General features: G+C 45.1%; 1 protein-coding gene across 7 annotated transcripts in view; it reads left to right on the top strand.

The window, feature by feature from the left end:
• Positions 1-21,739, top strand: part of TANC2 (tetratricopeptide repeat, ankyrin repeat and coiled-coil containing 2) — a 146,687-nt gene that overhangs the window by 98,643 nt on the left and 26,305 nt on the right. For all 7 annotated transcript variants that reach the window (XM_071451061.1, XM_071451059.1, XM_071451060.1 and 4 more), the window contains 4 exons: positions 5,965-6,196; positions 8,033-8,199; positions 9,570-10,177; positions 21,099-21,207. In XM_071451061.1, the coding sequence (XP_071307162.1) occupies positions 5,965-6,196; positions 8,033-8,199; positions 9,570-10,177; positions 21,099-21,207 (1,116 nt within the window). The remainder of the gene's footprint in view (positions 1-5,964; positions 6,197-8,032; positions 8,200-9,569; positions 10,178-21,098; positions 21,208-21,739) is intronic.

Genomic DNA, 21,739 nt, shown 5'->3' with positions numbered 1-21,739 from the left:
TATGGCACTGCCTGCACAGGGATGGGGAAAAGGGCCATGAGGAGATTGGCCTCACAGGTACGGCACTGCTTGGGGATGGGTGTTCCTGGAGAAAAGGGCCATGAGAAGATTGGCCTCACAGGTATGGCACTGCCTGCTCAGGGATGGGGGATCCTGGGGCAAAGGGCCATGAGGAGATTGGCCTCACAGGTATGGCACTGCCTGCTTGGGGCTGTGGAATCCTGGGGAAGGGGCCATGAGGAGATTGGCCTCACAGGTATGGCACCTGCTTGGGCCTGGGGCAAAGGGCCATGAGGAGATTGGCCTCACAGGTATGGCACTGCCTGCACAGGGATGGGTGTTCCTGGGGAAAAGGGCCATGAGGAGATTGGCCTCACAGGTATGGCACTGCCTGCTTGGGGCTGGGTGTTCCTGGGAAAAGGGTCATGAGGAGATTGGCCTCACAGGTATGGCACTGCCTGCTTGGGGCTTTGGGATCCTGGGGAAAAGGGCCATGAGGAGATTGGCCTCACAGGTATGGCACTGCCTGCACAGGGATGGGTGTTCCTGGGAAAAGGGTCATGAGGAGATTGGCCTCACAGGTATGGCACTGCCTGCTTGGGCCTGGGTGTTCCTGGGGAAAAGGGTCACGAGGAGATTGGCCTCACAGGTATGGCACCTGCTTGGGGCTGTGGGATCCTGGGGAAAAGGGCCATGAGGAGATTGGCCTCACAGGTATGGCACCTGCTTGGGCCTGGGGCAAAGGGCCATGAGGATATTGGCCTCACAGGTATGGCACTGCCTGCACAGGGATGGGTGTTCCTGGGGCAAAGGGCCATGAGGAGATTGGCCTCACAGGTACGGCACTGCCTGCACAGGGATGGGGGCTCCTGGGAAAAGGGCCATGAGGATATTGGTCTCACAGGTATGGCACTACCAGCTCGGGCATGGGGGCTCCTGGGGAAAAGGGCAACTTTAGTCCTTGGAACTTCTCAAGCCACTCTTTGGAACTTCTCCCTCTTGACGTCACTTGGAAAAATCCCTGCATTCAAATGCTCGCTTAGCCTCAAGAGAGACTTCTGGAAGGGGTTTTAGTACCCAGGGAAGTTATTTCTCTAAAATGAAACTCCCTCTAGATCAAATGCACTTCCCTGTTACTCTGAGGGTTTGTCTTTCACAGCCACCCTGCTTTCTCATTGCAAATGTTAGGATATTCTTCAGCACTGAGAACAAAATTGCCCAGTATTTGAGCAGTGTTTTGTTTGAAAAGGGCAGGTACTGGACTTGGGGAAGGCACAAGCTGAGTGTTAATGCTGTGTGTGCACTTGGGAATTTTTTTGGAAAATTCTCCGAAGTAGACCATAGCCTTTGGAACCATATACAAATTACTGGCTGTTTTGGCAGGAATGGTTTGTATGGAACATATGGAACACTGTCACTTATGTACGTAAGATTTACAGCTTGAATTTTATTGTATTACTGAGATTTAACCCTCACTCTGTGGTGGTGGGAAGGTGCCATTCTATTGCTTTGAAATTCAAGGAGTTTGCTCTTGCTCTTCCTCCACCTTTTGGGAGGATGGGAGCAGGTAATGCTTTCCTGTCACCTGCTCCCACTTCAGAGAGGAAAACAGCAAGAAAAGTCTCTGTTTGAAGTTATTACCAGGATGTGTTTTGCTTGGCTTTTTGTGCCAGATTCTGTCTTGTCCTGTCTGCTTTCCTGCTGCACACAGATAGCCAGGCAGGTAGCAAATACTAAGATCTGATACTCTACTCTTCCACATGGAGTTCTTGAAAGGAATGCAATGCTCAGGTCTGGTTTTGTTCAGGTTGCATTAGTCATTGTATTCCTTGCAAATCTGAAGCTCTGCAGACTACCAGAAAGGGCAGTAAAGTCTGCTATCTCTGCTTAAAATACCTCATCCATCACTTCCCCTGAGTGCTTAAGTCATCCTGCTGGGTATGTAATTGATAAATGGAAGCTGGTTTAGCTTGTTTCCTCCTGGAAAAGGTAAGGAATATGGCTCTTTCAAACACTGTGTCACATCCACGGCAAAGATCGCTCACTGAAGATTTTTTTGCGTCTCTGATCACTGGAGAAAGAGCTAAAAACAATCCTTACAGCCGAAATTAAAGTAAAAATAGATTGTTGTACCTTGGCTGCAGACTCTTTAGGAAGGGTTTTAAGGTCCTTTGGTCTATCTGGATGGAAAAGTATTTCTTGGATGTGTGTGTTTTATAGTTGTGTTTACACTGAAGTCAGAATTGAAGCACAGAAGAAAGTGTTGACAGTGATGGACAACCACAATTGTCAGGGTTATTTTAGGAGCTAGATGAACCATATGTGAGGAGCTGGAGAAAGCTGTGTGCAGATGTTCCACCTCTGCCTGCACTGAGCAGAGCAGAATGTTCTCAGATTGGGCTGAGGTCCCTGTGCTGGAGAAATGCAGATCATTACAAAAGCAGATTAATAATATAGAAACTCTTAGGTAATGGCTGGTGCAGGCTCCAGAATGCTGGTGGGAAGCTCGTTGTCCTCTCACCCACTCCCCTTCCCTCTGAAAATGTCACTTATCCCAATATTCAGAAGTTGTGTATCTGTGATGACAGAAATGAAAGGTGAGCAAACAGTTGCTTTTCCTCCTCTGGATTACTCAGGGTTGTACTTTTATGCCTGGCTTTTATACTGTAAATTCTTGGGGGCAAAGTTTGCATTTAGCTCTTAATGTCAGAGATGAGCAAATCATTAATTTTAGAACTAAGTAACTGCTGACTGGCAAGCAGGAGCTCGACTTGGTCCTGCCATGCTGACCTTTCCTTTTCCCTGAAGGTTTATCCTTTACTCACAGAGGATTTTTAATGGACTGGCTACCCAGTTTTAACTAACCCATTGAGCAGCTTTATTCTTCGGGTTTCTGGATGCTGTGTGGTGGCTTGTGGTAACAGCACTTTAACAAATGGAGCTGAAACCCAGCTCAGCTACACTAATGGGTTGTGCCCCGTGCAGAGCAGCTGGTGGAGGAGCTGCACATCCATTGCATTAGTTCATTTTTCTGATGCTGAACACAGCTGGTAGCTCCAGAGGCTCTTCTCCCCACCCTCCAAGCCATATCCAGAGCATCACTAACATTGCTGCAGGCATATAAAAACAGAGTGCTCCTACCCTACACAGAGGTGAAGGGATTCAGTGCTGCTGAGCCTTGATGCCTTGGGCCACTAATGAGTTTCAGAAAGCATTTACCAGCATACTCAGCTGTGTAAAGGTAATGAACATTCCCAATAAACTGGGTCACACGTGCCACATACTGGGTCACAGTCACATGCAGTACTAATGGCCATTTCCATTTTCCCATAGTGGCAGGTCAGAGTGTTACACTGCATTTATTTGAAGCTGTTTTGTATGGGTCAAAAAAAAAATCTTGTTAAAGGTTAAAATACAATGCTGAAGCTCTTTAAGAGCACTGGAGGGAGTGGAGTGTTGCTGGGAGCTCAGGGGTCTGGGAGGTTGGTCCAAGGGGGGTTGGCTGCTCTTGCACGACACGCTTCCAGAAGGAAGCCAAGACAAACCACAGAGGAGGTGTCATGGCAAATTCTGGCTTAGGTTGCATTTTCTAAGAACATCATTTGAACCTGTTTGGGGTGAGTCCCATCCACACCAGCCCCTGGCCATCCTGGAGGCTCTTACATTCACTTCTCACATTCACCTGGTCTCATTCCCAAGGGTGGAACAGGATTGGAAACCTTGAAAAGTTTTACAGTGTGAGAAAACTGCTTCCCACCCAGCTCCATGGAAGTGAGGAGCCTGATTCTCAGCCCCATCTCCAGCACCAGGCTCCACTCGCAGCACTGGCTTTTGGCAGCCTCTCTGTGATTTGAGAGAAAATGTCACAGAGAATAAATAACATCAAGATGAAATTCTGGCTCAGGTTGCATTTTCTAAGAACGTCATTCTGCCTTTGCTTTGGTTGACTTCCCAGAATCTTCCTTTGCTTACTGCTTTAGCTTCAGATCCACCCATTAAGCATTATGTTTATCCTACTGGTTACAAGGCTTAGTTGATACACCAGTAAATCGAGCACAGGGATCAGGAACCATGGAATCATAGAACTGCTAAGGTTTGAAAAGACCTCTTAAGGTCATCAAGTCCAACTGTAATGCATGGGAAGTGGCTGAAATTAATTGGGTTGTAATTGCATGTGTGTCCCAAAATCTGATGGTGATGATGATTACGGGTGACCCTTTTTCCATGACATGACTCTTCAGATTCCTGGAAGAAATTAATTGGCCTTTCATTAAAAGAGACTATTTTTGTGTCTACACACAAAAATTGCATAGGAAAAATTGCATAGGCAATCAGAGTAATTTCTGTTAGTGGAACCTGATATCAAGGAATGGCAACTTGCGAACTTCATTCTGTGAAATGCACAAGTTATAATCCCCAAATAAATAGGATTGATGAAAAGAAATCATTACCTCTGTAATTACTTAACACAGTGCTGTTCTCTAAGGGAATTCATTATATTTTAACTGTCTGGTAGGAAAAATTCTGTAAGGAATTTGGAGGTATCCATTAAAACTTAAATACATGTATTAGAGCTTGATGCTTGAAATAACAGCCCAGCTTTCTCAACGCTGCATGTGTCACACCTTATTTTGACTGGGAAAGGAAATTACTGCATTATATCCCATGGGTAATTTCATATTGAAAATTAAAAGCCAGTGCTGAACCAGCAATGGGTGAGGACCCCACAGCCTGATGTGTTCATTCCTTGGTACCATCCTTCACTGCCCTGGCCACCCTGGAGCCTCCTGCAATCTAAGGGACAGGTTTTGCAGGTGGAGAGACAGAAAGCCTTTATCATGTCCAAAGCCATGGGCACATTTTCATCCCAGCTGCCCTGAGCTCCAGAGGAGCTTTTCCTTTTCACAGTGTTCTCAGCTATATTGTCCTTCCCAAGTTCAAAAATGGAATTTATTTTGCAACATTCTGTGCTACAGTGCTCCAGGACAGTGGTGTTTTTGGTACAGAACTGCTCCCACCTGCCTTGCTGGGATATTTTTGGATACTCAGTGATATTTGAAAAGAAAACCCAGTCCAGAATGGGAGCTGGAGAAAAGCTTTGTGCCCTGACGAGGCTCATTCCAAATGGGCAGGCAGTGCCTGAGGCTGGAGGCAGCAAGGGAGCAGGAGAAGCTGGGCTGGAGTGGTGCCAGAGCAGCTACCCAGGGGATTCGCAAGCAGAGACAGATTTTTGAGGGCCTTTTTTATATTGCAGAAGAAAACAAGAAAGTTGGCAGCATGGCCTGAGAAGATATCACTGGTTTTCTGCTTATTTTAATAAGTGGGCAGAATGTAGCAGGGTTCTAGCAGAGTTTGCTGAGCTGGAAAAGTCAGTTAAGCTGAGAAAAGGAGAACTTTTTTTTTCTTTTTTTTTAAACTGAATTAATTTTTTTAATGAAGTGTGGGATCACAATGTATGAGTAAAGTACAGTGAGCTGCCATCGCCTCCGCCTCAGGGGAATCTGTACCCGTGGTGCTGCCTCAACTGTGATGGACTCAAGGAGTGCTGTCTGTCCACTTCCACAGAGCTTGACATGTGAAAACAAAGCAAATAAAGAATAAGTTCAAGCAAACAATCACAAGTTTTTACTGGCACCAAGTTCTTAAACAGAACTCAGAGCACAATCCAAGCTCAGCACAGCACTTCAGAGACGTCAACCACTGTCACTGTCTGTCTCTGCAAACAGCTATGGCTTAATTTCATTTATTCCTCAGGAGGGAGGTCCAGTCATTTTTCAGGATCAGTGCCTGTTTTTACCAACTGATCTGTCTGGATTCTTGTCACAGGTAGTTAACACTCATTGCTCTTAAAAACTTCACCTGCCAGAACAGCTCAAACTCACCAGAGGAAACACCGCTGCTTTTCCAGCTGTTCCAGCATGGCTCTGATGAAGACAGAGTTTTTCATTCTTTTCTCTTTGCTAGGTCGTAGCTTACCACTACTGCCAGGCCGACAACGCCTACACCTGCCTGGTGCCCGAGTTTGTGCACAACGTGGCCGCCCTGCTCTGCCGCTCGCCGCAGTTCGTGGCGTACCGGGAGCAGCTGCTGCGCGAGCCGCACCTGCAGAGCCTGCTCAGCCTCCGCTCCTGCGTGCAGGACCCCATGGCCTCCTTCCGCAGGGGGGTCCTGGAGCCCCTGGAGAGCCTGCACAAAGGTACTGCTGGTCCTTGCTGTGCCCCAACCTCCCATCTGCCTTTTTTTTTAATGGTGATTTTAAAAATGATGCTGAATTGGGTTCCGGGCGTGTAAACGAAGCGATGGATTAATCTGTCTGCATCGCTTCTCGAGCTGAAGGGAACAGGTGGGATCTGGTGAAGCTGGGAAGACTGAGAATCATGGAATGGTTTGGGTTGGAAGGAGCCTTAAAGCTCATCCCATTCCACCCCCAGCCATGGGCAGAGACACCTTCCACTATCCCAGGCTGCTCCAAGCCCCATCCAGCCTGGCCTTGGGCACTTCCAGGGACCCAGGGACAGCTTCTCTGGGCAGCCTGTGCCAGGGCCTTCCCACCTTCATAGGAAGGAATTTTTCCCCAATATCCCATTTGGCCTTCCCTTTTCTTCCTTCTTTCACTTCCCAAACCTGTCCTTGCAGTTCTCAAGGTGAAAACAAGCAACCAGTTCACAGCACTGCTTACAGGAAAATGTTCTGATTTACTTGTGTAGGGGTGACTTTTTTCCCTTTCCCTGTCACTATTTAGTGGGTTTTGGAGAATCTGAAGCTTGCACCAAAGGACTGGTATCATAAAAGTCCATAGACACCCTGTGTAAAGCTTCTGGGGGAGCTGGTGACAAGCCTTATTCTAATAACAGACTTAGAGCTTTTTCTAATACAGCCTTGATTTTGTCTTCTTTTCTTTCTCCCCTCTGCAAGTTATAAGTAATTCATTGTGACAGTCACTAAATATAAGATCTTTGCTCGTTGCCATGAAAACTGTCAGAGCATTGCAGAGTTCAAGACTGCTGTCCTGCAGAATCATGTTTATTACTGTGCCTGTGCTGCATCTTGGCTGCAAAAATAGTTCAGTTAATTTTGTTACCACCCTACACACTACAGTGTAAGATCCAACATGAAGGAGATGCAGCTTCTGGCAGATTCAAAGCCCTGATGTTCAAATCAGCTCTTCAAAAGTGTGTCCAAGCTCTGAGCAGCAGCATCTGGGTCCAACCTGCCCTGTTCCACCAGGCACAAAGCATATGTAGAGCCAGCACAGCATGACAGTGGCTGGTTTTCCTGGCATGGGGAAATGTCACTGAGGAAGGAGCGTGGTTGCTCTTTCCTATCATCACTCTTGGCAAAAAGAAAAAGAAAAAGGATACATTTAGGAGCCGCTGCTCTAGAGAAAAATAATTCTTGGTTATTACAGTAGCTCCTTTTGGGAGATGTTTCTGCTCTTGATTTCAGAGTGATTTGGAGGATTCTTATTTTTCTTGTCAAGGAGGTTGACCCCCATCTGCCCTATATTCTGACATATAGTACATGTGAATAGCATATGCCATCAATAGACTCAGATTTCACATTTTACACCTGGTTTTGAGTCTTATTAGACAAATTTACCATTGAGAAGATACCCCTTGAGCTTAAGATACAAGTCCAAAGGTGTCTCTACCATTGGTTGTAAAGCCATACTCAGCTCTCAGTGTCTGACATAGAAAAAACGACTGCATTGTCAGCATCACCTGGGTTACTGTATTCTCCAGCAGCAAAAAAAAAAATCCTGTTTAAACAGTCCATGATTTACTTCTTGTAGGATTTTCAAGGCCAGGTTGGAACAACAACAGGATGTCCCTGTCCCCAGCTGGAGGGTGGAACGAGATTATCTGTAAAGGTCAATATGCAATTAATGTATCAATAAAAAGGTGCTGCTACTGCAGGTGTTTTCTTCTTTGGCAATATCTGGTGATGGTTTAAAACTCTGTAGTGACGTTGCAGTACATGATGGCTGTGTGTCTTTAGCCTAACCAATAAATGCTTTTTCTCTTTCTCTCAGAGAGGAAGATCCCTGATGAAGATTTCATTATATTAATTGATGGTTTAAATGAGGCTGAATTTCACAAGCCAGATTATGGAGACACCATAGTATCGTTCCTGAGCAAAATGATTGGAAAATTCCCTTCCTGGCTGAAGCTGGTTGTGACAGTCAGGACAAGTCTACAGGTATGTTGAGACCCAAAACAGGGATAAACTGTGTCATTGTCATGATGGACTTTGGTAAAGAAGATCTTACTGGATGTTCTGGATTTGCTCAAAACCTTTATTTCAGATTATCCTTTTGGCTTTTTTATTCTTGGATTTACATCCATGTCCCTAGGCTCACTCTACAGCTTTGGAAGGATCTCATCCATCATAGCTTATTTGTGTAAATAAATGTTCATCAGCAAATAGCTCAGATCATTTTCTGAGACTGTTCACATGCCAGTAGGGCCTGACTCATGGAGCCATTAGGAAGGCTGCCAGACACCAGGCCCTGCCTTCCTGATGGCTCCATGTGGAAGGGCAAAGGAATTTGGATCTTCATTCCTTTCAGTGTGACCCAGAGCATGATAATTTCAGTCTGATTAGGCCAAGATGTTACACTCAGCTCAAGACTGTTGTGAGCAGGTCAGCAGGGAGCTGAGTGGTTCCAGCCCCATCAGGGCAGCCAGCACTCACAAAGTCATTGTCACTGGGAATGGCAGCTGCTTCCCAAGATCCAGGAGAGCACAGACTATTTGCTGTTGAGTGCTGGGGTCCATTTTTTGCTCAGTAATGGAGTAAATTAAATATCATTTGGAAGAAATCTTTTTGTAATTGTAAGTAAATTGGATCCCAATGACTTGAATTCCTCATTTAATTAGGGCTTTTGCATCCATAAAGTCTTCACTGCCGCTTGAGTTCTCACTGTGCTCTCCCTCTCTGTTTTGTTGGAGAGCTTATGGCTTTCCTGGAGTTGGCCTTGTACAGATCTGTTGCATCACTTCTCCTCTCCTTGCACGTGAGGCAAGAATTTCTTTGGAGAGGCCTTTGGTGATCTTTGGTTTGTATTGAACCAGGGAGTAGATGAGCATTCAGTAGATGAGCATTTCCTGAGGCACAGTTGCTTTGTACTGGAAAGTCCTCACTGTTGTCTGTCCTGATGTTTCCATGCATCTGTGGATGTAGAATGCAGAAGGATGCTCCCAGGGAGGTTCTTGGTCTCAGCTTCAGCAAGTTTCTCGTGCCCTCAGATCTGTCATCTGGATGGGATGGGAGGTCAATCCGTGGTTGAGAGGGACAGGAACAACAAGGGCACTGCTCTGTGTGAATTTGCCAACCCTTTCCATGGATGTACTGTTAGAAAGTGTCCCTTGTTTTCATATCAGTCATGTGTCACACAACCTGCTTGATGGGAGTGTGAGGCCCTGAGGCACAAACTGCTGTTTGTGTTCTTGCCCTGATGGAAGGTCTTAGAGGAGTCTCAAAGGTGCTGTTGTAATCAAAACTAAGTCTACTTAATGAATAGTAAACACTGCAGGCATGAGTATCTTTTTTTCTTTCTTTCTTTGTAGGAAATAATTAAGCTGTTGCCCTTCCACAGAATATTTTTGGATAGACTGGAAGAGAATGAAGCCATCGACCAGGACCTGCAGGCATACATCCTTCACCGGATACACAGCAGCTCGGAGATCCAGAACAACATCTCGCTCAACGGCAAAATGGACAACACTACGTTTGGCAAACTCAGTTCTCACCTCAAGACCTTGAGCCAAGGGTCCTACCTATACCTGAAACTTACCTTTGATCTCATAGAGAAAGGATACCTAGTTCTAAAAAGCTCCAGCTACAAAGTGGTGCCAGTGTCCCTGTCCGAAGTGTACCTGTTGCAGTGCAATATGAAGTTCCCAACACAGTCTTCCTTTGATCGGGTCATGCCTCTCTTGAACGTAGCAGTGGCTTCTCTGCACCCATTAACAGATGAACATATTTTTCAGGCCATTAATGCAGGTAACATTGAGGGCACTTTGGAGTGGGAGGACTTTCAGCAGAGGATGGAGAACCTTTCTATGTTTCTTATCAAACGTAGAGACATGACGCGAATGTTTGTTCATCCCTCTTTCCGAGAATGGCTTATTTGGAGAGAAGAAGGTGAAAAAACCAAGTTTCTTTGTGATCCAAGGTAAGCAAACGCTCTGAGAAACCAGAGCTTCCCAATGTGTTACTCTACACTGTTACCTGAATTATCTTATTCTGTGAAGTTGCACATGGCTGTGGTTACTCTGTACACAGAGTTTGCTCTGTGTACTCTGTAGATCTCTGAGTTCTGTCCCGATACCTGAGGTCTTTATGTTGTTCATGGAAAGAAACAAGCACCTCTGGGCACACACCTGACTTGGCAAACCTAACAGTCATCTTTAGAATGAGATGAGCTGTTCCTCAGAAGGCCCCAGCCTGCTTAGCTCATTTATCAGCAGGGGTAGGTTACTCCTGCCAGCTCAGTCCTGGAGAAGGGGCATCATCATTCCTTTCTCCAAAGGTATCAAAAGCACAGGAAGTAGGAGATAAGAAGTGGAAAGATGAGTAGTGTGGATACATCTTTTGTAGTTGTGCTCCTCGTAGTTCTTCTAAAGGTTTTTTTGAAAACAAAGAGCAGAATTGTTCTGTAGTGATTTTGCACTGTAAATGCATCTGTAATCTCTGTCCTGACAGCAGCTGAGTTCCTGGCTTAGCTCACAGGGAACAGAATTTAATCACAGTTAGATTTACATTCTCTAAGCCCAGTGATCTTTATCAACAACATGACTTTTGTTTCTAGTGACAAGTGAAAACAGACCATCTGACTGTAATTCTATCATTTACCCTCATAAGTTTTGCTCCATTTTTCTGCCCATTTCTTAAAATTATAATCATGGAGCTTCCTCCATCCCAGTCACTCCCACCTGGTGCTACTGGTTTTGTGTGGCCTGGCTGCAAGAGAGCTGGGTGAGGGGACAGTAGCCAGTACTCCTGGCAATCATCACTGATCACCCAGCACCTGCCAGAATGATCCCTAACAAGAGCAACTCAGAAAAATCACTGCTTTCCAAATCACTGCTTTCCAAATCACTGCTTTCCAAAGCACTGCTTTCCATCAGTACCATGAAAACAGAATGTAGGTGCAGGATGCTCCCGTGCTGGTGAGGCATGTATTGGGTGCTGTGGGTGGTAGCAGTGCCTGTGGCTGAGTAACCTGGGCACTGTGGGTCCAGAAATTCTCTTCATCCTCACAATGGTGGGAAAGGGCACTCTCAGAGCACCAGATTCAGAAGGAAATTCAGATGTGCTGCATTTTAGATGTTTCTGCACTGAAACAAAGTGTGTAATCAGCATGAAGGCACAAATCAGACCGTGGTCACTCAACAGGTCACCAGAAAGATTTTTGCTCAATATTTGGGTTTGGTGCTGCCTTTCCCAAGCCTCACAAACACATTGTTTAAGACTATTTAGGAGATTTTCAGATACCACTTTCTATCTCATATGTGCCATTAATGTGAGGAAATTATTGGTGACTTTATGGAGACCACTCATGCTCTGTGCAAGCAGGGTATCCCCACGAGCTGACCTGGCTTAGCTCCTTCCCACAGGCAAAAAGAAATTCCAGTGCATCAACAGGCTCTCAGTACCACAGGCATGAGCCCATCCATACTGGAGGACTGATAAATATCTCTGATGTATAATGTGCACTAATTGCATTATGCTCTGATGGTAACTAATGAAACCAGATACAATCCAGAGATTAATAGAGAGGGATCCCTGAGCTACAACACTCCACAAAATCCTCCTGTCCAGCTGATACTGAGCTCAGAGCATGGGAAACCCTGAGCAACAATTAAGCTAAGTCATGATTTTTCATTTTATTTCTTGGAAGAGAAGCAGAGCTGGCCACTGACAGAGCTCACAGCAGTGGCCTGTGAAAATCTGTCTGCATCTGGTTTGTTCACAGCCAGATGGATTTCTTTCTGCTCACTTGGGCATTGAGAAGACATGACAACTGTACAGAGCAGTCCTCAGGGTTGTCATACATGAAGCAGTTTGACCCTACCCTGTCAGTACGGTGACAGTAGGTGAAGAATAAAGTTGCTGAGGCTGATATTTTTCCCTGCAAGAAGAGCTTTGAAGTGAAATGTGGGTTTGTGAAGCTGCTTTTAATTGAGTGACCCTGACAGAGTGTCCAGGTGTGAGACCATTATGAAGGAAATTGGGATAATGGGCCTCGTGTCCACTTATCTCCCAGCACTGCAGCTGGGATAATCTCCCTGATTTCATTAGTGAGAGCAAGTTCTCATGTTCTCAGAAGCATGGAAGAGAGGGAAGGGGAGAGGAGGAGCACCATGTCCAGGAATTATCACATTTTTCTATGCTTTTAAGAAAAACAGCAGATCTCCACCCTCTGGGGTTTTGGTTAGCCTATTGAGATGCTGACCCTCTTCTTTGAACCCTCATCATGTGTTTGCTGTCCAAAGCAGAGGCTAATTGGCTCTGAAAGGTAACATTCTCACTGCTGCTCTCCCTAGAGAAGAACCCCTCAATTTTTTAACACAGGGCTCCAGTGAGGCATTTGTCAGAGCACTTAACCAGCATTGCAGTAACGACCTCCCCAGCCTGTCAGACCAGCACATCAACCACTTGATGTGCTTGCACTTGATCAGCAACCAAGTGGCTTCCTTGACAAATAGCATAAAACATTTTAGGGAAAGACCCAATCCTTTGTGACTGGTGCTTGGAGAAAGTGGTTCTTACTACACATTCTTCCTACACTTGTATTTCTAAACCTAAATTCTGCTCTAATGCAGTGCTTTTTTCTGCCCAGACTTAATCAGAAACTTCTATGCAATTATTTTCCGTGTTTTTACAACACTAATAAATGTTTTATCCTTTTGCTGCTGCTGAAAGGGCTGTGAGCAAGACAGAAATGAAGTGATTTTCCCTGGCAAGGCAGTAAGAGAGCTGTAGTCAGATATGGACCCCAGAAGTGAAATTACTTTATCCAGGTTTAAGTGTAAACATCTGAGTTACTTGTCTAGACTTGCTTTATAGTCAGAGGAGAGAAATTAGAGTGATTAATTTCATCCTGAGCTGAAAGGCTGCAGTAGGTCAGATGAGGAGTGCCTGGGAAGCGTCTCCTCCAGCTGAGTTATGAGGAATCTCAGGATGATGGGCTCCCCAGGAGATGTTTCCAGTACTGACAGGGCTGGATGAAGTGAATCTTTCCAGGCTGCTCCTCTACCCCACACACAAGGCTTTGAAGCAGATCAACAGATTTTCTTTCCTCGTTCAGGAAAGCTGAGGTGGGATAAAGGTACTCTCAGTGCTGTTGCTGTATGAGTATCCCAGTTTGGGCTTCTGTGTCTCAGGGTGGCTTTGGACCACCCCATGCTGGTGGTGATGGCTGAGGGAAGAGGCTTTGTGCTACTTGGGGGTGTCCCAGCATCCATGGGACCTTAGCAAAATCAAGCATTTTAGATCCTCACCTCCACCTCTGGCTTGGTGAAGCCAAAACTCACCTGATTTTCGGGGCTGCCATCCAGGTGTCTGTTGCTCAGGCAGTCACTCCCATCTCCTTGGGCCCTTGGAGCAGTTCATCTGGCCTCTTCTGGCTGCTGATGGGCTGAGCTGAAGCCCAAAGCCCAGTCCCTGTCTGGCCTCCAGGGTCACTGAGGCAAGGACATGCAGCCCAGGGAGGTGACCTGTGCAGGGCTGGAGCTTGGCAGAGGTGGTTGGTGCCTTTGGTGCAGGTTTGCTGCTCCTAGGGCAGTGGGTTTTGAAGGATAAGCATTTTATGAACCCACAACGAGGCCATTTCCTCACCTCTTCCCTCCTCTTCGACATCCATCAACCAAATCTGTTTGTCAGGCCCCAGCTGAAGATACACTGCATGGATAAACATGCAGCAGCAATCCAGGCAGAAGGAAACAGCTCTCATCTAACACCCCAGTTGCCATGGTTTCTGGCAGAGCTGTCTTTCAGTACAATACTCTGTAGGTATTTTACATTTTCCTTTTTCTCTCCTGGGATCACATTGCAAGTGGAGACTTTTCCTGCACAAAATTAATGTTTTTATGTATTACCCAGCAAAATGATAGAGTGAAGGCTTTAGAGCAAAATTGGGGGTTTTGTTTTATTTTGATGGAATGCTGAATCTGATAGACAAATAACAGTCCTCAGTGTAAAGATAATTCATTTAGAAAGTTGGGAGAGAGAAGAAGTTGGTGAAAGTGATATTTCTAGCAATTCAGGAATAAACAAACAGCTTTAAATGGGGAGTTGGTCCTTGCATTGCATGTCTTAACTTCTTAAAAATTACCCCCAGATCAGTCCTCCATATGGTGCTCACTTGGGCATTATGGTGCATGGATTAATTGATTTTCTTTCTCTTTTTTTATAATAAGATTCTCAAAAGCTCTTAAAATGCACTCAGATTGATTGCTAGCTGAAATGATCAAGTGTTCACCAAAACCCAGCATAGCTCTTAATTGTTTTCTCCACATCCATGAGGGATGGATTTAATTCAGCAAAGCAGAGGCATTGTTTGAATTCAAGGTGAAGCAGAATAATGGGTTTAGAATTTATTTGAATTCCTTATATATTAGGCCGAAAATTAAAAATGATGCAGTGCCCACTAGTACCTTGTGGGGCCAGAGATGGAGTAATCAGGTTTTCCAAATTGGAAAGGGGCTGCTGTCATTATTTAGCATTGCTTTACACTTGGAATTACCTCTCTAAGTCTTTTTCATTGCTCCAGAGTGCCAGTTTTGTAGCTCTGCGAGTGCTGTAGCTCCCAGTGGGCTTTCTGAGTGCCCCAAGGTACAGGCAGCACTCACCACATCAGCACAGCCACAAGCACATGTTGTCAGTTGTTTTGCCAAGGGCTGGATGCCACATGCCACCAAAATACACGAGGTCAGGTTATTTCCTTGCCCAGCCTGCTGTCTGGTCATCTGCACTTGTGCAAGGCCTGTTCTCAGTCAGTGCAATTAATGACCAGATCTGGTTGTTCATCATTTCCACAGCTCTAATTTTGGCAGAAGTGTGGTAGAAGTGGTGGCTGAGCTGTCATTTTGGGCAGAACTTCCTCTGCACCCAGTGAAAGGGAAGGAGAATACAACATTTCTCACTCTTGTCATTTACCCCTCAAGCCCTATTTATTGAGTGCCATATTTGTGGATCACAGAGATGAGTCCATCATCATGTCCTCTAGTAAATTGGAGAGGCAAACCCAATCTGTTCACCAAGTATGGAGTGCTGACTCTGAGAATACAACTTTTAGACGTCCCATATGTCTTCCAAAAAAATTTTTTTGGTTGCATGACTTGGAACCCAGTAATTTTGAAATGTAAAAAGAATGGGTAATAACTCAACGAAGTGAGTGAAGGAAACTTAGCATATGCAAATTCCACATCTCCAGCATCTCAAGACATCAGCTCTAGCCAGAGAATCATGGAGGGATCTGTGTTGAAAGGACTTCAAAGCCCATCCAGTTCCACCCCTGCCATGGCCTAGGACACTTTCCACTACACCAGGGTGCAAACCCCATCCAACCTGGCCTGGGGCACTTCCAGGGATGGGGCAGCCACAGCTTCTCTGGGCAGGGACCTCACCAATCCCACAGGGAACACTTTCTTCCCAATATCCCACCTGACCCTGCCCTGTGGCAGTGGAAAGCCATTCCCCCTTGTCCTGTTGCTCCAGACCCTCTCCAGCTGTCTTGGAGTCCCTTTCTAATGTCATGCAGAAATCAGAGCTCAAAAACAAATTACTAAAGCCACTGGTAGCAAGCTGGGAATCTGTAAGGGGGATTTAGCAGTGCAGGGAAGTGACTTTTCTGCAGGTTTTCCCCTGAGCTGCAGCTGCAGTGTCAGTTGGAAGAGAGAAGGAGAAAAGGCACCGGTTATAAATGGTGACAGATGAGATGGAGAGCAGATGTGATCAGTGCCACCAGAAAGGACATCAGCAGAGCAGCTCCTTTTGCCTGGCTCATTACACATGCAAACCTCAGCACTGGGATGCAGCAAGGGGTTGAATATATTCAGTATCTCAGGTTGCTGTCCTCATAAAATCTGCTCTTTTCCTTCTCTTCTGGACTTTAAACTTCTGTCTGCTGGGCCGTTTCCACATCTAAATGGAAGAAAATATTCACAGAATAATTCATCCTCTGGCACTGAGCCACCAAGAAGAGAGGAGTAGGATTAACCAGAAACTGATTGAAGAAAGAAATGTTACTGAATTTTTTCCTGGTACTTTATTCCTGAAATATGAAGACCCACTTTTAGAGCAAAATCATCTTCCAGCAGTGCAGGAGAGAGTAGCCTTGACTATCTTATTTGAATTTTTTTTTAATAATGTGAATTCCTTCCAAGTTAATTTGAAGTTATGACATCAGAGGGAAACTACATTACAAAAAAAAATCAATAAATCAGCTCAGGTGATAAACTGCTCCTTTGAGAGAGGCTCCTGGAGCTGAGCTTGGCCTTTCTGCAGGACAGACATCCAGATATCCTCCTGCAGGGGAGAGGCTCTGGGCTTTGTCAGAGCACACATCAGTCTCTGCACTGCAGTTATGACATTACACTTGGCAGAGCTGAATAAAATGTGAGCACACATCTCTTTGAAGACCAGATTCACTGGGCACCGTGTCAAATCTCCTGCTTTGGGAACATTTTCATGGGATTAGCTGGAAGAGGGGAGATGTGGGTATAAATCAGGGAATTTGGATGTTGGTAGGTTCAGAAGTGAACAGGACTGATTCTCATTTATTTTTTACTTGTCTTTTACTCTAATATTGCAATGCCTTAACACCAGAGTAATTTTACACTCTTTAAAATCTTTTTTACCTGAGAACTGGAAGAGTTTAGATGATGCACAGATTTGGAAGCTTTCAATATTTTCTTTTGTACTTAATCTGCTGTGTTTCACTGCTCTTTGGTCACACCAGCATTTTATCAGTGAGACTTTGTCCTTTTCCATCTGTGACGTGAGGAATGAGGTCACCTGGGGACTGTGCTTGAGGTACCAACACCCAGCATCATCTTGCTCTGCACCCAGAGCTGTGTGTGACTCATGTTTGGGTGGATAAGGGACACTTGTGTGGAGATCAGATCCAGCATCTATTTTTGAGTGCATGGAGTGACAGGACAAGGGGGAATGGCTTCAAAATTACTTGAGAGTAGGTTTAAATTGGATATTAGGAAAATATTCTTTCCTGTGGTGGTCAGGGTGGTCGGGCCCTGGCACAGGGTGCTCAGAGCAGCTGTGGCTGCTCCTGCATCCCTGGAAGTGTCCAAGGCCAGGCTGGACAGGGCTTGGAGCAGCCTGGGACAGTGGAAAGTGTCCCTGCCCATGGCAGGGGGTTGGACTGGATGGACTTTAGGGTCCCTTCCAACCCAAACCATTCCATAATTCCACATAACCTCATGTGCAGCCTTCTCTTACCTTCCTTAGAGCTGCTGTAGGTGTGCACTGGATTGTGCTGTGTTGGAATGATTAGAGACTCATTTTTATGTCTTTTTTTACATATATGCTGACACATATATAATTATTTATCTATATACACGCTGTATATATGCACATTTCTACACACACACACACCTCTGTGCACATCTAGGCAGACTCCTGACCATGACAGGAGTGGATACAGGCACAGAGAGCAGATTAAAGCTGCAGGAGCTGAGCTGGCAGAGCTATTAATTTTTCACCAAAAAAAAAAAAAAACCCATACATTAAAAATAGAAAAATCTCTGATGATAAACTCTGCAGTGGTGAAATTCAAAGCATATCATTTCACTGAGCTCCTTGATGTAGAAATCATTACTGCCACTCTGCTGTATTAAAGGAAAAGAAAAAAAAAAAGCTTGTGCTGTTGCAGTCTGGTTTAGTTTCCAATTAATGTTGACAGAACAAGTATTTATCAAGCAGCTGAAAGCCAAGGTCTGGGAAGCATTGCAGAGGTAATGTATTAGTCATGAATACTGTACCTTATTCTGGAGTAGTTCGTACATGCCTTATTCATAACACCAAAGCCATGTCTATAATGAAATTTAGGTAAATACCCTTCCAACTGCAGCTGAAGAGCAGTTTGGGAGCTGACTGCACTGGTGTGTCAGGCAGGAGCTGCACTTCAGCTCTTGCTGTGAAGAGCAGGCACCTCAGAAGCTTCTGGATTTTCATTTCATGCTTAGGATTAATGCAGTTACAGATCCATTCAGAGCCTTCCTAAACATTCTCAAAGAGCTTTTAACCAGCAAGCAAAAAGCTGGTGTTGTTTGCTCTGCTGTGGTGTGGAACACAGAGGCAGAAGGGTGTGGCTGAAGAGGCCTTGGGCACAGCCTCTCACAGTCTGGAGCAGAAGGATGCAGCTCCTGCCTGAGGATCTCCCCAGAAAGGGAAGGAGCTGATGGCTCTGAATGGTGGAATCATAAATCCTTGGAATGGTTTGTGTTGAAAATGACCCTAAAGGCTATTGAGTCCAACCCTGTGCCATGGGCAGGGACACTTTCCACTGTCTGAGGTTGCTCCAAACCCAGTCCAACCTGGCCTTGGGCATTTCCAGGGATGAGGCTGCCACAGCTGCTCTGGGTAACCTGTGCCAGGCCCTCAGCACCCTCTTAGGGAAGCCTGTTTTCCTGATGTCTAACCTATACCTACTCTCTGTCAGTTTGAAGCTGTTTCCCCTTGAACACCACCAACCTTTGGGTGGAGCTGAACACCTTGGCCCCTCTGAAAAGCCATCACAGCATTGTGAATCTGATGGGTTAATGGGATGGACTGAGGGTATTACAGCAGTTACAGGTTTTCATCATCTGGCAGAAAGGGGCTGGGTTCAATCCAGCAGTTGCTGTTCCACTTGACTTCCAGCAGTACCTGGCACCACTCAAGCTGTGTTTCCTATCCCTTGTTTCTTTCTGATCTGTATCTCCTTCCTTCCCATGGACATTCCCAGAGGTTAACCAGTGTAATGAGCAATGCATTTGTCTGTCTTCTCTGACAGGAGGCCTGACACTCTTCTCCCATTCCAAAGAGGGGGAGAGCCAAAGGAAGGCAAGGCAACAAGCTGGGCTTAGCTTAAGGTGCTATAAGCACTTTCAGGGCCCTTCTGTCCCAGCTTTTTATGTTTTGTCCCTTGTGTTGGTGCTGTGTGGAGGGTTCTCACAGCACAGATGCATGGGAGCAGGGGCACTCCCTTGCACTAGGGCATGGTGATGGGTTTTCAGCACTCAGCTGAGGCATCAGAGCTGTGTTGTGATGGGCAGAGTCACCATCTGGAGAGGCTTTTCCTCCAGTCAGGGGAAGCGTGGAGCAAAGGGATCCCAGCACGGGCCGTGTGCCAGGCCAAGGTGTGGAGAGCAGCTTGACTGCAGAAAAAGGGGCTTTTCTTCAATTGCTTTTTATGACCTAAGAGGGAAAGTACTGTAAGTCAATAAAAACATTTCAGAAAACAGTAATTTGAGTTGATGGTGCCTCTGCAGAGGCACAGAGCTGCATTTTGGAATAAAGCACAACAGAATTCCCCACCAGTGCAACAGTTTTATTACCTGTAAATGGGATGTGGTGCTCTCTCACCTGTCCAAACCTGGGCATCAAGTCTTGCCTTGTAAGAACAATTATTACATTTGTTTTTCCAGCAGGCACATTCTTGTCCTCCCAGCACCATGAGGGCTGACAGAGCATCACTGGGCTCTGCTCACACAAATCCATGTGTTACCAATCCAAAAGGAGGTTCATTGGCAGGGCTCAGGGGACACCTTGCCAAAAACCTGGCCAGGGCATTAGAAGTCATTCACTTTTTTTCTGAGTTTATTTTGAGATGGATAGTATTCATCCCTGAATGGGGATGAGCTGGTAAATCCCCACTGCTGTGAAAGCTTCTATCTTGTGTAATATTTACTAGATGTTTGGCCATCCAAGGTATTTCTTTGCTTTGCCAGACAGGAATGAGCTAATAACATTTCCTGTCCTTAAAAGCCCTTTTAAAGCCACAGTTGATATCATATTTTATTTTCCTTGGCTGGAAGGGGTTAGATTGCTTTTAGTGCAGTCACATTTTTATGTACTTCCAGAAATGAAGTGGCTTAAAAGGACTCCCTTGGGATCAGCCAGAGGCTTAAGGAAGAATATAATTTTGTTGGTAAAACCAAAAAAACATCACACAGACCACTGAGGTCCCAGGGTGGAGCTTCTCTGGCTCCTGCTCTGCTTGCTGCATGTCCTGCTATGGCATCCACACATGCCTGGGGCACCTGCAGTAGCAGGTATTTGCTGATCTCAGCCAGAAATGGTATTAAAACTTCACATTTCTGCATCATGTGTGTTTTGTGTGTCTGTGGGGAATCACCTTCTTGCATCTTTGAGAAGATTCAGCCATGTTGAACTTGCAGCATTACAAGATGGAAATCTGTAAATGTTTAAAGGTTTAAGAATGTCCGTAAAATCATCTTTAAAACAACAGAAGTTATTGTCAGATTTTTTTTTTTTTTGCCTTAAACAGGACTTGGTGTGTAGTTCAGTTAACTTGCTGTGGTTGGCAGTCTGGTAGGGCATTGCCAGAAGCATCTTTATTACTGGGAAAGCTGGAGAATGTGTTTAGAAGGAGTTTTACAAAGCAATAAAGTTGTTTCATTCCATGGGACTGTCCACAAGGTAATGAGTGCAGGTGTCACTCAAAGGATATTTTATTCAAAGTGTGGATATTTAAAATATAGCATTTTCTAGTGGCTTCAGGTTGGTTACAAGCTTTGCAAATGTGGTTTGCCTCTGTGAAATGACAATAAAAGCAGCACTTCAGCTTTCATTGCATTGTACCTCTGGTGTTTCTAAATTTACATCTACTCATAGAAAATATTTTGGGGTTTTTTTTTTTTTTTGCTGTTTGCCATTGTCTGAGGGGTTTTGAGCTGTCAGTGATCACCAATAATAAAGGATGCAATTAGATGTTGGTTTAGAGGTGAGAATTCAGCCAGATCTGTTTCCCAAAGCTGGATGTGGTTGAAGGATTAGCATTTTTGTCTTCAAAAGTTGTTTTGTTGGTGTAATGAGAAATACTGACGTACCTTTTCTTCTGATTTTAGGAGTGGCCACACACTACTTGCCTTCTGGTTTTCTCGACAAGAAGGAAAATTAAACAGACAGCAGACTATTGAACTGGGACATCACATTCTCAAAGCACATATTTTTAAGGTAACAAAAATTCAGATGAAGGTTTACACCAACCTCATCCACAGCACCAGCAGCACTCAGTCTTGTCATGGGGTTGGTGTAAGAAGTGTGATTGCTTGAGGCTGCTGAAGCATGTAGAAGTGAGTTTAGAAAATTGGCTGTGGTACCTAAGAAATCCTTAAAATTAAACCCTCCTTCAGATGGTAAATTCAGCAGATAGCCTCCTTACCTAAAATTGCTCTCTACCATAAGATGCTTCTTGCTCTGAAAGATGAATTTTTGTAGCAGCATCTAGGAAAAAAGGAAATCTTTAAAAAAGAGCAGTTGTGAAGAGTCTAATGAAAATTTAGGTTGTAATGGGAAAATTTGATCGTTGTTGGAATTGGCTGATTGGTCCATCCTTCTCTTCACACTGGCATTTAAGACCTGGGTAACTGAAAAGCAAACTTGGATGTGAGTACCAATATGACCCATAAACTAAATATCATTCCTCCTGCTGGCCCAGGCACCAGAAGGTGGGAATGAGAGGGTGGATTTGTAAGGTCACAGGAAA

The sequence above is a fragment of the Agelaius tricolor genome, unplaced genomic scaffold, assembly GCF_023055355.1.
Source record: "Agelaius tricolor isolate 1412-34295 unplaced genomic scaffold, bAgeTri1.0.p SCAF_31, whole genome shotgun sequence".
NCBI lineage: Eukaryota > Metazoa > Chordata > Aves > Passeriformes > Icteridae > Agelaius > Agelaius tricolor.
This window is presented reverse-complemented; position numbering and strand designations above follow the sequence as displayed.